This window comes from Hoplias malabaricus, chromosome 6 (assembly GCF_029633855.1).
Source record: "Hoplias malabaricus isolate fHopMal1 chromosome 6, fHopMal1.hap1, whole genome shotgun sequence".
NCBI classification, from domain to species: domain Eukaryota; kingdom Metazoa; phylum Chordata; class Actinopteri; order Characiformes; family Erythrinidae; genus Hoplias; species Hoplias malabaricus.
The window spans coordinates 42,871,324-42,888,941 of NC_089805.1; the positions used below are offsets into that span (position 1 = coordinate 42,871,324).

Consider the following 17,618-nt stretch of genomic DNA (forward strand, 5'->3'; position numbering starts at 1 on the left):
AAATCATAGAAAGTAAGTATTTTAAAGGTCTGAGTATTTTGGATAGAGTGTTAGATACAGGGAAATGATTACTTATGTATTTATTGTAAAAATGTACACTACTTATTGTTATAGTTCTGTGAGGCTTGGTTTGTATTCATCAACATTAAGATGAATGAGGTTAGATACTGATGTTTGGTGATTGTTTCACAAACAACTCCCACTAATCCCAGAAGTGCTGGATGGTGTGCCGTCACTCCAGAAAAATAATTAAACCATATTTAATAACATGGTTTATGATAGGCAAACACTTTCTAGTTTTAAGTATAGTACTTCAGTAGCAAAACTGTATGTATAAATAAAAGCAGTATATTAATTTAAAAATGTCGCAAATGGGTTCTTTATGAGGACAATCTGACAGAAGAAATGCCTTGGGTGGCACACTTCCTCTCAGAGACTTTATAAATGAGACCGCCTCATGTTTCCTGATGTGAGTTTCTTTGAGGTGGTGGTGTGGTGGAGCCGATTAAATGGAGAACATCTATCAAAATCCAGATTTTCAGCTCTCTAAAATTCCCAGAAATGAAGAATGTCCTAGTTCAGCAGGTACAGTCTCATTTATTTGCTTATTTGTTGACTTTATTTTGATTAAGGTTTTTAAGAGAAAATAAAAAGTCTCATCCAGTGTTCCTATCACAATTATAACATGCAATTTAATAATGATCACAGGGGGTTTTGAATGATCAGGGCTAAAAATGACCCCATAGACGAATATCAATGAATTATTTATTATAGTATTATTACTGCTGTGTTCAAATTGTTATATAATCACTCTTCAGTCATTTCCAGTCAAAAATGTCCATGAAGAAAAAGCTATACATTTTCCAAGTCACTCAGAAAAATGAAGTAAAATAAAATAAAAAAATTGTGATTACAGAAGATATCCAGAGAAAGTGGGAAAATAACTGCATGATTTGAAATATAACCCAATCAGAAAAAACATACTTAAAAATTTAATTTTTGCTCAAGAGTATAAAATGAAGTTGCCCTCTCTTCAAATCAGAATATTAGTATGTTCCTCTCTTGATCCTTCTGTAGTGAAAAATATATAGGTTCTGGTCATATAATTAGAATATCATGAAAAAGTTGATTTATTTCAGTAATTCCATTCAAAAAGTGAAACTTGTATATTATACTCATTCATTACATACAGACTGTAAGTGCCACTGCACCTACTCCAAAAAACGTTGGAGTTTGCGTGGTTTCAGTGCCTCATTAGATAAAATCCTCAAACATAAAGCACGCACTGTGGTCTGCCATCAGTATGTTACATAAAACCATATTTTATACAGCTAGGTCACATCACATTTTTGGATCACTACTTTCAACTGATGGTCCAGACCCTTGTCTTATCAAAAACCTGTCCATTTTGCTGTATATCTCCACAAAGATTCCAGACTTGCCTGTAGATTCTAGCAATGTGACGCTGTTCTAAGGTTAGACATCCTACCAAGTCACTGGGGACGACTGTTCATTGTGACTGGCTGGCAGATATATATATATATATATATATATATATATATATATATATATATATATATATATATATATATATATATATATATATATATATATATATATTAGTTATTATTATTATTTTAATAATAATTTTTTAAATCATGGATTATGATTTACGTTATCACCAAATAAGTTAATGATAAATGGAAATAACTGAAAATAATAAAAAAAGAGACACAACCTCTAATACTTTTCCCCTTTTGGTCCCCAGTTTGAAAATTGCTGAGTTAGATGTCATTAGGCTGTTGTTATGGTATACCAGGTGGTTGCTAAGGTGTTGCTAAGTGGCTGCTGTGGTGTCCCAGGCAGTGGCTATGGTGTTGCTAGGCAGTTGCTATTGTATCCCAGGATGACAAGGTGTTTATAACTGGTAGGTGGTGGCTGTGGTGTTAGTAAGCTGTTGCTATTACATCCCAGGTTGCTGTAGTATTCCAAGTGGATTCCAGGTAGTTGCTAAGGTGTTCCTATGTGCTTGCCATGGTATTGCTAGGCAGTTGATTTGGTATCCCAATTGGTTGCTAAGTTGGCAAAAATGGTGGTGATTTGTTCACTTTTTGCTTCACTGTCTCCTCCATCTCATCCTGTGTTTTCTCTCCATCTAAAGTGGAGCCACTTATACCTCCAACCACATTACTGCTGCACTCTGTCTACTTTAACACTCACCGAAGGAGCAGCTGAACATGAACACAGTCTATGCTGTGAAGATACGAGATGTGCAGCACCTGAAACTACAGATACTGGAAGCCTGTGCTAGAATTTCTCCTGCGGTGTTGCTATCAGTGTGTGAAGAGTAGGAGAAGAGGGTTGCATTGACAATCCAACACAATGGGCAGCACTTTGAATACGTTTTATAAGTGGTCAGAAACTTGTAAATAACTCATGAAAGAATAAAGTTACTATAAAACCAATTGTTAACCAACTATAAAACCACACCATTGTTTTTCTTGTGAAATTCCCAATAAGTTTGATGCATCACATGAACCTCTTCCATTCTTCCCATTGAAAAAACAAAAGTTGGATCCAAATGGGCCGACTTCAAAATGGCCAATATGGTCACCACCCATCTTGAAATGTTTCCCACCTCCCATATACTAATGTGCCACAAACAGGAAGTTAATATCACCAACCATTCCCATTTTATTAAGGTGTATCCATATAAATGGCCCACCCTGTAGATGGTATGCAGGTCAGGAAGCTTGGTCCTGCTTGGTGCTGTTCAGAAAACAGACTGATCTTCCCCATGAGGTTATTTTGATGGCACAGGTTGGAAGTTCCACAGCACTTTGGAGGGTATAGTCTGAAGTCCCTTAGGCATCAGAGGTGGTAGTGATGCTTCTCCATGGAGTTAATGTGGCAAGACCATGACAGGTACTGTGACATGTGTGAACTTGAAACTGTCTACTCTTTTCACTACAGCGTCATTGATCATGTGGTGGTATCTCCTCTCCTTATTCTTGCTGCAGTCATTCCTGTTGTTACAAAAGAGATTATAATACTGGAACCAGTTCTCCAGGAAGGTTCTCATCAGGGACCAGACCTACCACAACTATGTCATCAGTAAATTTGACCTAACACTAAACCTAGCTGGAAGTGGCCACACATAAGTGTACAGTGAGTACAGTAGGAGGCTCAGGACACAGTCTTGGGAAGCTTCAGTGCTGAGAGTGAGGGTCAGTGAGACATGTTTGCCAACCTGTATTGTTTGTGATTTGTCCATTAGGAAGCTAGAGACCCTGTGACACAGACTGGTGAATTTGTAGGGGAAATCTGAACTGTAGTCAATGCACTGCATTTTAACGTTCAAGTTAAATTGTTCAAGTTAAATTCAAGTCATATTTAGTGCCCAGGTAAATCAGTGCTTTTTGGATCTGGTGTGAAATAGTATCATCTTTAGAGCAGTTGGGGAGTCTTAAAATGGAATGTAAAAAGTCTATCAAAATATTTTTGTCCGATGTACAAGAGCTCAAAATTTTCCCTCTGCTGCATTTTTATTGATGGAATTTACACAGCCATTTTCTTCCAGACGACTCAAGTTTAGTAGAAGAGGTTCATTAGTTTATTTAGTTGACTTTTCTCAGGTCTATTAGTTCCAAGTATCAAATTGATATTGATACAAAGTACCTAAAACTCTACAGAGCACTTAAAGTTTCCACGTCAGTGTTCTCTCTCCTCTCTACTAACGCTCTCAGGATCTCACTCCAGCAGCGTATATTCTGAGTTTAAAATTTTATGAAAACAAAGTGGAATGCAGCTTCATAAAATGAGTATTTCTATTTTATTTTCTATTATATACTATAACTGTTCACTCCTTTCTGTTTAAATAGCAAGGCTAGAAATTTTTTCATTTAAATAATTTTCTGTTAAATTAGTTTTTTGCTACTTGTCCTGATATATAAATAATTGTTTGTATCTGTTTTTGACAGGAGATAAAAAGTAGTACTTCACTTTTGCACAATGTCCTAGAAAAAACTGTTCAGAGTCTTTGTTGTGAGTTTGAAATGAACATATGGTTTCTCTCAGATGTTGGGGACCACACTGGCACGCCAGTGAGAAAGAGGAGTCCTCTTGGCTTTACAGAAAGTCTGAAGCATGTTTTGACTGCTCTCTCTCTCCTTCTGCTCTGTGCTTTGGTGGGTCTCTGTGCTGTGGGGGTCCTGTGTAAGTATCACTCAGTTTCACTCTGTTAAGCAGCAAATTGGTGTAGAACATTACCACATCTTCCAAATCATATACACAGACAACAAAACAATAAACAAACCCCCAAAAGCTCTGTAGCACAAAGACTTACGTCAACAAAGAAAGAAATACTAACTGTACACAGACTTAACAGAAGGAAGGAATGGATGACGTCATTATAAAATTCCTCTGTCACACTAAAACAGTCACGACTGGGTACCCCTTGTCCAGCACAGTTTCAAGTTGTTCATGTCCCAACACTACTGCTTCCCACAAAGCAGTCAGGTCATTAAGGGACATTTAACACTGTGCTGGACACGGGGTAAAATACCTAAAACAAATACAAATTTTAGTATTTAAAATGCATTTTAATTACTTTTAAATACTTTTTTACAGCACCTCGTTGTGTGACATTTCCTATGGTGTTCTCTTTATTGAACAGATTTTTATAAAAGCGTCTCTTTTGAAGCACTAAATGAGGATTATTCCAGAGCTGTAGAGAGACTCTCCATGCAGGAACAAAATGCCAGTGGTAGGTCAGAAGAGTTTCAGCCATTTGTAGTGTTGATCACATTCCACAGTACTTAATAACAGCAATAAATGCATGAAATCCAGAAATAAATGCATGACTAATGGGGATCAGTTAAGATTTAGATGTAGATTTGTTAGAATGTTAATATTTTCCAGCTACACCAGTGAGGAATGAAGAAGCTGGTTAAGGAAATTGGGGCTGTCCAAATAAGAGACACCATTTCTTTTTACACTAGAAACAGAAACGAAATATGGAGAGCTGAAGGTTGAACATCGCAGGGCTCAAGAAGTGATCACTCGGTGCAGTGGTAAGATGAATTTCCTTTTCCCTAACTTCTACTCCAAACACCACCACACAACATCTCTGGCCCATTCACATATATTTCAGTACTAAGAAGATAATTTATTTACTGGAAATACTAAAAAAACATTATGTGAGAAAAATCTATTATTTCAATAATATTTGAAGTATTTGACATACAGCCAGAAATATAATATCCCTCATGGCACTGGTCTTCCAGGGAATTGGACTCACAGAAGAATTTGCATTTAGCACACTATTTTATTCCTCCTTAATTACAAGCTAGTTAAGGCTTTAAGTTGAATCCTGAAGTTTGTGGGGTGAAAAGCAAAACTGGTATTCTCAGCTTTATAACTCAGGAATGCCTGAAGGTATCTGTGTGCGCCAAATACCATTAGAAACCGTTTCTAGATCTTACCGTTTCTAAAAATAGTGCTCTCATCGCGGTGCTGTGAAGCCTCTGGGAGTAATCCATTGTGAATTAACACCTAAAAATCAAGGCACTCCTTCAAAATCTATGTTTTATTTTGCTCTTAGAGTAACTGATAGTACTCTAATCATAACAGAGCTGTCTGCTCCAAGACATGGACAAAAGTGTCCCTCATGTTTTCTATTTCTTTTGTTCTCTGGTTGCACCCTTCCTTTTTTCTTTACTTGCAGTACTATTTTTAATTGCTCATTTTCATATGTAAATTGTCCTGTTTTTATATTCATGTTCTGCAATAAAGTTCTATTTAAACTCCGGGCAGAAAAAAAATCAGCATCAGCAAAAACATATTCTTATTATTGATTTATAGTTTTTCAAAGTTTTTGTAAGTTTCACATCAAATAATATTGCATTAGATCAACAAATATATACATAAAGCTTAAATAATTCTTCATTGTGTGTATTGTAAATACACAAGTATTATTTCATCATATTTTAAAAGATATAATAACAGCAACAACAACAACAACAATAATAATAATAATAATAATAATAATAATAATAATAATAATTGTTACTATTATAAGCAGATGAGTAAATTGTCAATGTACCAAAATCATTTTTATTAGTTGGGATATTGTCCATAATGGCCATGAACGAAATTCCTGAAAGTCTGGATTTGCTGTGATTATCAGTTTTATCAGTCATACATCCCAGAGCTTAGAATACCAAGAAAAATAAGTCTGTCTGATGCTACTCATTTGTTTGTCACAGTAATATGCCATGTATTAAATTATCATCATTTATTTTTGCATTAGAAACAGAAAGGACATTTGAAGACCTGAAGGCAGAGCATCTTAGAGCACAAGAACGTGTCTCTCATTGCAACGGTAGGGCAGATTTGGTCTCTGGCCAATCAACAACTAATATATATTTCAGCTGAAATTTATTAATACCAATGTCCGAAAGAAATGGAGACCAAAATAAAAAAAGACTAAACAATGCCATTACTTTCCTGCATTAGAAACAGAAAGGAAGTATGGAGAGCTGAAGGTTGAGCATAGCAGCGCTCAAGAACGTGTCTCTCAGTGCAGTGGTAAGATGGATTTCCTTTTCATTCACTAACTTTACTACTCACAAAACTTCTCTGGCCTATTGTTATGATCCCCTTTTCAAATAACTAAGTCCCATGCCAGTCTAGGTTTCAAGAGGCAGTATCATGAATAAAAGATAGAATGCATTCAACAAACTAGCATGGAAGATTTGGAAAAAAAATGAATCACAAATTAAACTTCAGGGTGAGCAGAACAGCAAACATCTAACAACAAAATGTAAGGTACAAACCACAATTAACCTACCTAACATTAAAAAAATAAATAAAATAAAACCAACATTAACTAACCTATCTCCCTACTGCAGAAAAAGCAGAAGGAAGAACAACGAAACAAATAGCACTCACCCCTATACTTGTGATTAGCCTTTAGAGTTTCATCTCAATGATGTTTAGAGTAAACATCTCAAACAATTCACACAGATTTCACTTTAAATGTATAAATACTCAAGTCAAAGAAACACAAACCAAAAATACCAAAAAAATGGCATCCCTTTCCTACATTAGACACAGAAAGGAAGTATGAAGAACTGAAGGTCGAACATCGCAGGGCTCAAGAACATATCTCTCAGTGCAGTGCAAGAAAAATTAAGTCGTGTTTCAGCCGAAATGTATAAATATCCAAAAATGTCAGAAAAAATTACTAACCCAAAAAAAGTGGAGAAAAAAAAAACTTTTTTTGTATTAGAAACAGAATAGAAGTATGAAGATCAAATGCGTAAAAGGGCAATGGAAAAGTTTCAAAAGAACAATGACATTTTAGCTGGTTTATACATACTGCACATGCAACACAGAGCGCACTGGAGCCCTGGACTAAAGCCCTTACTTTCCTTTCAAAATATTAAGAACAAGCCCTATATGACAGAAACCACACAGATGCCCAACAAAACATATTAAATATAGCTTTTTGTTAAAGTGTGTTTTTGATATAAACGACTGGCTCAGATCTCTCCCTCTTCCTCATTTCAATGCCATCCATGATCACAGGGGCCTAAGTCATCTGAAGTTTATTCGCAAAAGTGCATTGGATGGAAATACCACTCATTTTGTATTTTTTTCTTCAATACATCATGGTTGCTTATGAAGCCCCACATCATCCAGACATGGCCAATCCTGTGTTCTCCTGCTGATCAGCTGACAAACTAAGACGTTTGTGGTCTAGTCCAATCAATGGTTTCTGCAGTCAGCTGATACTGGTAGAAAGAAAGTAAAGAGAAAAAGAACAAAACAAAACCTGACCAGAAGAGGGCTACAACCAACTCTGGACGTAACACCAATTCACATATCACTGTCCAAAGGAAAACATGTATCAAAACAGTAACACTTTAAATTACATTCCACTAATCACTGGGTGAGTACAGAGTATGTACCTGTTAATTAAGCCATAAGATAAAATAAGTACTGAGAAAAGTAAAGGGTGATACTAGAAATATGTGGTTATACGGGTATCTTACAGTTCATTTCATCATTAGTCAGCCATGTACACATAATGCCTCAGGACATAGAGGATAACAGTGTAAAATATCTCTGAAGTATGTGATGATGATTATTGTGGTAAATCACATGTCCTGAACCTAAAGAACACAAAGCACCATGAAACTCTGCTAGTGTCTGTAATGAAAGTAGCTGACCATGTCCTTCTCTGTAGGTGCACTGTAAATAACTTTAAATGATCTATAATTACATTCAGAACTACAGTGAATTCAAAACAGTAGCTGCATTATTTATAAAAATCTTGCATAAACGGTCATACTTTTAATTCAATTTTATAATCTATACTTATGCTCAGAAGTACAATGGATTCAGGATGTAGACACGTGCCTCATTTGTAAAGTGCTTGTAAGATGCCAGTAATTACCACATATTTCTAGTATCATGCCCTTTAACTTACTCAGTACTTATTTTATCTAATGTCTTAACAGGTACATGCTCTGTATTCACCCAGTAATTAGTGCCTGTAATTTAAAGTGTTACCAAAAACCTTAACTTTCAGTGGACGTCTGATGCTACTCATTTGTTTGTCACAGTAATATGCCATGCATTAAATTATCATCATTTATTTTTGCATTAGAAACAGAAAGGACATTTGAAGACCTGAAGGCAGAGCATCTTAGAGCACAAGAACGTGTCTCTCATTGCAACGGTAGGGCAGATTTGGTCTCTGGCCAATCAACAACTAATATATATTTCAGCTGAAATTTATTAATACCAATGTCCGAAAGAAATGGAGACCAAAATAAAAAAAGACTAAACAATGCCATTACTTTCCTGCATTAGAAACAGAAAGGAAGTATGGAGAGCTGAAGGTTGAGCATAGCGGCGCTCAAGAACGTGTCTCTCAGTGCAGTGGTAAGATGGATTTCCTTTTCATTCTCTAACTTTACTACTCACAAAACTTCTCTGGCCTATTGTTATGACCCCCTTTTCAAATAACTAAGTCCCATGCCAGTTTAGGTTTCAAGAGGCAGTATCATGAATAAAAGATAGAATGCATTCAACAAAGTAGCATGGAAGATTTGGAAAAAAAATGAATCACAAATTAAACTTCAGGGTGAGCAGAACAGCAAACATCTAACAACAAAATGTAAGGTACAAACCACAATTAACCTACCTAACATTAAAAAAATAAATAAAATAAAACCAACATTAACTAACCTATCTCCCTACTGCAGAAAAAGCAGAAGGAAGAACAACGAAACAAATAGCACTCACCCCTATACTTGTGATTAGCCTTTAGAGTTTCATCTCAATGATGTTTAGAGTAAACATCTCAAACAATTCACACAGATTTCACTTTAAATGTATAAATACTCAAGTCAAAGAAACACAAACCAAAAATACCAAAAAAATGGCATCCCTTTCCTACATTAGACACAGAAAGGAAGTATGAAGAACTGAAGGTCGAACATCGCAGGGCTCAAGAACATATCTCTCAGTGCAGTGCAAGAAAAATTAAGTCATGTTTCAGCCGAAATGTATAAATATCCAAAAATGTCAGAAAAAATTACTAACCCAAAAAAAGTGGAGAAACAAAAATTTTTTTGTATTAGAAACAGAATAGAAGTATGAAGATCAAATGCGTAAAAGGGCAATGAAAAAGTTTCAAAAGAACAATGACATTTTAGCTGGTTTATACATACTGCACATGCAACACAGAGCGCACTGGAGCCCTGGACTAAAGCCCTTACTTTCCTTTCAAAATATTAAGAACAAGCCCTATATGACAGAAACCACACAGATGCCCAACAAAACATATTAAATATAGCTTTTTGTTAAAGTGTGTTTTTGATATAAACGACTGGCTCAGATCTCTCCCTCTTCCTCATTTCAATGCCATCCATGATCACAGGGGCCTAAGTCATCTGAAGTTTATTCGCAAAAGTGCATTGGATGGAAATACCACTCATTTTGTATTTTTTTCTTCAATACATCATGGTTGCTTATGAAGCCCCACATCATCCAGACATGGCCAATCCTGTGTTCTCCTGCTGATCAGCTGACAAACTAAGACGTTTGTGGTCTAGTCCAATCAATGGTTTCTGCAGTCAGCTGATACTGGTAGAAAGAAAGTAAAGAGAAAAAGAACAAAACAAAACCTGACCAGAAGAGGGCTACAACCAACTCTGGACGTAACACCAATTCACATATCACTGTCCAAAGGAAAACATGCATCTCCAAAATAGTAAATTTATAGGAGAACGAAAAAACAGTAACACTTTAAATTACATTCCACTAATCACTGGGTGAGTACAGAGTATGTACCTGTTAATTAAGCCGTAAGATAAAATAAGTACTGAGAAAAGTAAAGGGTATGATACTAGAAATATGTGGTTATATGGGTATCTTACAGTTCATTTCATCATTAGTCAGCCATGTACAGATAATGCCTCAGGACATAGAGGATAACAGTGTAAAATATCTCTGAAGTATGTGATGATGATTATTGTGGTAAATCACATGTCCTGAACCTAAAGAACACAAAGCACCATGAAACTCTGCTAGTGTCTGTAATGAAAGTAGCTGACCATGTCCTTCTCTGTAGGTGCACTGTAAATAACTTTAAATGATCTATAATCACATTCAGAACTACAGTGAATTCAAAACAGTAGCTGCATTATTTATAAAAATCTTGCATAAACGGTCATACTTTTAATTCAATTTTATAATCTATACTTATGCTCAGAAGTACAATGGATTCAGGATGTAGACACGTGCCTCATTTGTAAAGTGCTTGTAAGATGCCAGTAATAACCACATATTTCTAGTATCATGCCCTTTAACTTACTCAGTACTTATTTTATCTAATGTCTTAACAGGTACATGCTCTGTATTCACCCAGTAATTAGTGCCTGTAATTTAAAGTGTTACCAAAAACCTTAACTTTCAGTGGACGTCTGATGCTACTCATTTGTTTGTCACAGTAATATGCCATGTATTAAATTATCATCATTTATTTTTGCATTAGAAACAGAAAGGACATTTGAAGACCTGAAGGCAGAGCATCTTAGAGCACAAGAACGTGTCTCTCATTGCAACGGTAGGGCAGATTTGGTCTCTGGCCAATCAACAACTAATATATATTTCAGCTGAAATTTATTAATACCAATGTCCGAAAGAAATGGAGACCAAAATAAAAAAAGACTAAACAATGCCATTACTTTCCTGCATTAGAAACAGAAAGGAAGTATGGAGAGCTGAAGGTTGAGCATAGCAGCACTCAAGAACGTGTCTCTCAGTGCAGTGGTAAGATGGATTTCCTTTTCATTCACTAACTTTACTACTCACAAAACTTCTCTGGCCTATTGTTATGACCCCCTTTTCAAATAACTAAGTCCCATGCCAGTCTAGGTTTCAAGAGGCAGTATCATGAATAAAAGATAGAATGCATTCAACAAACTAGCATGGAAGATTTGGAAAAAAAATGAATCACAAATTAAACTTCAGGGTGAGCAGAACAGCAAACATCTAACAACAAAATGTAAGGTACAAACCACAATTAACCTACCTAACATTAAAAAAATAAATAAAATAAAACCAACATTAACTAACCTATCTCCCTACTGCAGAAAAAGCAGAAGTGACTTGTGATACTTGTGTATACTTGTATACTTGTGATTAGCCTTTAGAGTTTCTTCTCAATGATGTTTAGAATAAACATAATAATTGTGGCAATGGGCTTCCAGAGAAAAAGAAACACAAAGAATAATAGTATGTAGCACCCTGTTTGTTCCTCCTAAATGACAAGCCTGTTAGAGGAAGGAAATTAAAGGTGACAAAAAAGAAACACCACTTATTTTTGCATTAGAAACAGAAAGGAAGTATGAAGAGCTGAAGGTCGAGCATCGCAGAGCTCAGGATCGTGTCTCTCAGTGCAGTGGTATGACAAGCAGACTCTTTTCCTTCTCACTCTCTAGCTTTACACCTCAATGCACCACACAAAACATCTCAAACAATTCACACAGATTTCACTTTAAAATTATAAATACTCAAGTCAAAGAAACACAGACCAAAAATAAAAAAAATTACATTCCTTTCCTACATTAGACACAGAAAGGAAATTTGAAGAACTGAAGGTCGAACATCGCAGGGCTCAAGAACGTATCTCTCAGTGCAGTGGTAAGAGGAGCAGACTGTCTTCCTCCACACAAAACATCTCATGAAAATTTCAGTCATGTTTCACCTGAAATGTATAAATATCCAAAAATGTTTGAAAGAATTACTAAACCAAAAAAAATGCCTATTTTTTTGTATTAGGAACAGAAAGGAAGTATGAAGAGCTGAAGGTCGAGCATCGCAGAGCTCAGGATCGTGTCTCTCAGTGCAGTGGTATGACAAGCAGACTCTTTTCCTTCTCACTCTCTAGATTTACACCTCAATGCACCACACAAAACATCTGAAACAATTCACACAGATTTCACTTTAAATGTATAAATACTCAAGTCAAAGAAACACAGACCAAAAATACCAAAAAAAAATGACATTCCTTTCCTCCATTAGACACAGAAAGGAAGTATGAAGAACTGAAGGTCGAACATCGCAGGGCTCAAGAACGTAACTCTCGGTGCAGTGGTAAGAGGAGCAGACTGTGTTCCTCCACACAAAACATCTCATGAAAAAATCAGTCATGTTTCAGCTGAAATGTATAAATATCCCAAAATGTCCGAAAGAACTACTAACCCTTTTTTTGTATTAGAAACAGAAAAGAAGTATGAAGATCTGAAGGTCCAGCATCTCAGGACTCAAGAAATGTTCTCTAAATGCAGTGGTAAGAGGCACAAACTGCATTTCTCCTCATTCTCTAATTTTTACTTCTCAGACCACCTCCAAACAAAACATCTTTGGACAATCAAGAATTAATATTTAAGTTGAAATGTAGTACGGCACTATGTTCCCTGTACTGTAGGACTTTATGAATTCTAAAATTTCACTTTCCCACTGCATGGTTACCATATGTTATCATATTTGTACTGCATGGAACAAATATGTTATCAAGGCTACTTGGATTAAACATTTGACTACATAAAATCTGCAAGTCAAATGGACTGAACCAGGACACAGGATTCCAGCAGCCTCCAAATTCATCCAAAATCTGTCTGAGAATAGAACTTTGAAGATGAAACTGCAGGTCAATAAATTTCGTTCCTGATACACACACAAACAGTCATGTGTAATGTTATGATTTATATAACGTTATATGCCTTGCATCTGAGCACATGAGAGCCACAGTTTATGATCCTTTTCATAACAATTATCTTGATAACTGCTGCTGATGTGTTAACAATGACTGACTTTTACAGATCACTGGTGTCCTGCCGTGTGTGTTAAATTGCACTGGGATGGTTGTTGAAACTGACAGTGTGACACAAACTGCCCAACATTGTTGTGGTTTCAAATGGTTCCTGTTAGAGACGGTGTTTTGTGACATCACTGGCTACATTTCAGGGAAGAGCTGTGCTAATTGAAATGCTACCAGGGACCAGGTCCCAGTAAGCATGTAGAGCCATGCCGAGTCGAGTCGAGTCAGTACCATACAGTGGAAAAGCACCATAAGAGACATTCACGTGACCATATTGTTTTTAGCTGTTGTTGTGCGTAGTTTAGTTTAGTCTGTGTTTGTGTATTTTTTCATGTGTATGAGGACAGTGGTTCTGAAGTTGTTTGGCACATAGTTTTGGTGACTCCTGGCTGTTTTGGACAAAGGTGATCCACAGGCTTCTTTTGTAAAATAACCCTGCATTTCTTTAAATAACAATAAGGAAACTGATGTATGAAATTTTAAAAAATGCTACCTTTTACCCCACACATTACACATCATGCCAATGGTAGGGCTGAATGTTCACTCATTTGGGTTTTGGACTTTCTTCTTATAGCTCACCTTGTGGGTATAAGTTACACAATGTAAATGTCACACATTCACAGTAATTGTAATTTAGAGTGTAAATCAAACATGTTGATGTTAATGTGTTAATGTTCAAGGTTGCTGTTTGACCGGAGCCTACATGGAATCACTGGGCTCAGGAAGATACCCTGGACAGGGCTCCAGTTCATTACAGGGCATAACACACTCACCCAAGTCATTCACACACTCACATGTGGACACTTGTGGACAGTCAGTCAAGCTACCAGCAAGTGTTTTTGGACTGTGCAAGAATTACAGAGGGAACCCACACAGACACAGGAAAAACACACCACACTACACACAGACAGTCAAAGGTGGGAGTTGAACACAAGCTCAGAACCCTGGAGCTGTGCGACAACAACACTACCTGTAACACCACCATGCTGTACACATTCCATTTAATGCAACTTAGAAACAACATTTACAGAAAAGGTGGATGCTGTGCAAAATGTAAATAAAACAAAATGTCATGATGTGCAAAGCATTTTAACTGCATCTTTGTATTAATTGACAAAATAGTTGACATAGGGGTGTTTACCACTGTGTTGCATCACCTCTTCTTTTAACAACACTCTGTATGTGTTTGGGAACTGAGAAGACTAAATGCTGTAGCTTTGCAAGTGGAAAGTTTTCCCATTCCTGCTTGTACTGTCAGTGGCCCAACAGCTTGTGGTCTCTGTTGGAGTGTTATTTTTTTTGTTTGTTTCATAATGCATTGATTTCAATAAGTGACAGGCACCCACGTTTTCTAAAAGTGTGTTCAGATGCATGAGGAGCTTTCAATGTGTTTTGTCAGTTATCAGCAGTTTTATCATTTTGTAGTATTTTAAAGGCAGTCCACTAGGCACATTCTTCTTTTCGCAACTGAGTGCAGTTAGAACTGAATTGCAAATTCATATAAGATAAATGGCTTCACATTACATATTATAGAATGAAAGGGAATAACTTTGGAAAAACTTTTATTAAGCTGCAGTTCCTTAAGTGTTTTTGCCTGTTGTTACTGAGCAGAAAATCATTTCAACACAGTCACTATCAAATATCCATAAAGATAATATCCTAATTACATGACAGATCTGTTGTGTATCTGTTTTCCACATTAGGATGTCAGAAATGTGCACAGTGTGGAGAAGGATGGACATTTTTTGGTGTAAGTTGTTACTACTTCTCCAGTGATGAACTGAACTGGAGGGAGAGTCGAAATTACTGCACTGGGAAAGGAGGCAATCTGGTTGTAATCACCAGCAAAGAGGAACATGTGAGTCTGAAAGCAGTCCTTTTAACTTCTTTTGAACAGAATTGGGGAGGCAGTGATCCCCTCCACGCATGCTCAGCTCCAGCGTCATTGCCCTAGCAGAGGTTTGAGTAGATGTCTCAGAAAACTCTCATGTTTCATGTTCTCTCTTCAAGCCTTCAAGGTTTGTAGCATTAGGCGACTGAGGGACATATTTGGGTGGAATTGTCCATGACTAATTCTTGAATGGACCACAAAGAACAAACATTCATTCATTCATTATCTGTAACCCTTATCCAGTTCAGGGTCACGGTGGGTCCAGAGCCTACCTGGAATCACTGGGCGCAAGACAGGAACACACCCTGGAGGGGGAGCCAGTCCTTCACCGGGCAACACACACACTCACACCTACAGACACTTTTGAGTCGCCAATCCACCTACCAACGTGTGTTTTTGGACCATGGGAGGAAACCGGAGCACCCGGAGGAAACCCACATAGACACGGGGAGAACACACCAAACTCCTCACAGACAGTCACCCCGAGCGGGACTCGACCCCCTCTAAGTCCAGGACCCTGGAGCTGTGTGACTGTGACACTAACTGCTGCACCACTGTGCTTCCCTCAAAAACAAATAAATAATAAACATATTCTTCTCCCACTAATAATCTCCCACACTCTGCATCAGGATTTTCTTTCTTCACGCATCGGTGAGACTCACTGGATTGGGCTGAATGATTTGGACACGGAGGGACAGTGGATGTGGGTGAACAACCGACCGCTCTCTGAAACAAGAACAGAGTAAGATTTTACCTCACACACTTCAAAATAAAATTGTGGTTTTACATGCCACAGCAAGTGAGATGATTTTCAAAAACAGCTGGAAGATGAAGCAAAACAGTGAAACTGAGCAGAAAAATGAAGATCCTTCTGTTTTCCTTCAGGTTCTGGTTAAAGCGAAAGAATAAACCTAATGAACCTGATAACTGGAAATCTGAGGATTCTTCAGGAGAGAACTGTGGAGCTCTGGGGGATGAAAATGGATATACACACACATGGTTTGATGCTTCATGCAAGAAACTAAAAAAATACATCTGTGAAAAATAATGACTCACATTGTAACTGTAAATGTTTTGGCCACTTTTTTGTGTTTGGTAGATTATTTCTTTGTTGTAACAAAGTTTCTTGGAAATAAATCTTATACTGTTGGAAAGCCTGTGAATTTCTCTCTTAAATGGTGCCACATTTGTAAGGAACATGCGTTTGTGGGATGAGCAGTAGAGCTGAGTATTTGGGTTGTGCCCATGAAAAATTTGCCAAATCCTCTCTGCCAATGTCATACAGCTTATTCTGCCATTGACTCATTTGATGTGTGGTGACTGGGTGATTGAAGTTTGAAGAAACAAGACATATTGGCAATTTAACAATTCATTCATTAAACAAACAGAAGCCTCAGTAGCATGTGGAAGTTTATTTCATAACTTGATTTGTATTGATTCTGTCAAAAACACCAAAAAGCATGCTATTGTAATTTGATCAATGCAACAAGAGTGTAGTCACAAACAGCAGATTTACATAGCATGTTAACCTCAATGGAAGGATTCAGCAGTTCTCGGTGGGATTAAGCTCCTTTACTTTGCATATCACACAGGGTTCACCTCCTTCAGGTTTCTGGCAGTTTCTACATTTTCAGGGAGAACCAGTACCATTTTAGCCTACACACACTCAGCAGGCTACTGCCAACCAGCGGCCAAATACACACAGTCTAATAAAGTCATTTTTGCTAGTCATATTTGAATTAGAGATATCTTTAATTATAATTCCAGAATCGTGATGCTTCAAATGATGAATCCAGTGATGTCATGAGATATCTTAAAAGGCATTATGACTAGTAAAATGTAATTAGAGATCTTGAGGTGCATTTGACTAGTCAAAATTTCATTGTGTATAACTTGAGCTGCCATTCTGACTGTCAGATATCTGAATCTGAATCTAATCTAATCTCAATATCTGAACCTGAATCTAATCTAATCTGAATATCTGAATCTAATCTAAATTTATTTTTTTTTAAATTTAACATTAAATCAAGATAAAGATGACCAGTGACATCCCAAGGTTAATTTCAGCACACAATCATTTGAGTGTTTCTGGGACTGATTGAAAAGTAGTGAAACCTCACTCATTTGAGGACTGCACTAGTATGCACTGAATACTGCAAACCGAATGTAGTATGCCATTCCAAATACATACAGAGAAAAACAATCCAGGACAAACAGTGAGTAGGAGGCAACCAAGGAGAAAAAAGGAGACCTTCCAAAGTTTGGGTAACTATTGGCATCAAATTGGGTACAGTATTTCCTAAGAAAACTATGAGAGAAAAATGATCA

General features: G+C 36.8%; 1 protein-coding gene across 2 annotated transcripts; it reads left to right on the plus strand.

Annotated features, from left to right (window-relative positions):
• The first annotated feature begins 480 nt into the window (after window positions 1-480).
• On the plus strand, window positions 481-16,383 carry LOC136699821 (CD209 antigen-like). Of its 2 annotated transcripts, XM_066674828.1 has the most exons (18): window positions 481-585; window positions 4,078-4,215; window positions 4,676-4,765; window positions 5,001-5,072; window positions 6,311-6,382; window positions 6,517-6,588; window positions 8,675-8,746; window positions 8,881-8,952; window positions 11,069-11,140; window positions 11,275-11,346; window positions 11,909-11,980; window positions 12,148-12,219; window positions 12,358-12,429; window positions 12,601-12,672; window positions 12,797-12,868; window positions 15,103-15,257; window positions 15,920-16,032; window positions 16,176-16,383. In XM_066674828.1, exons 1-18 carry the CDS (start codon window positions 510-512, stop codon window positions 16,336-16,338), a joined length of 1,599 nt encoding a protein of 532 aa, XP_066530925.1. In that variant the 5' UTR covers window positions 481-509; the 3' UTR covers window positions 16,339-16,383. The 2 variants fall into 2 exon arrangements, with proteins under 2 accessions (XP_066530925.1, XP_066530926.1); XM_066674829.1 differs by lacking the exons at window positions 11,069-11,140; window positions 11,275-11,346.
• The last annotated feature ends 1,235 nt before the right edge of the window (window positions 16,384-17,618 follow it).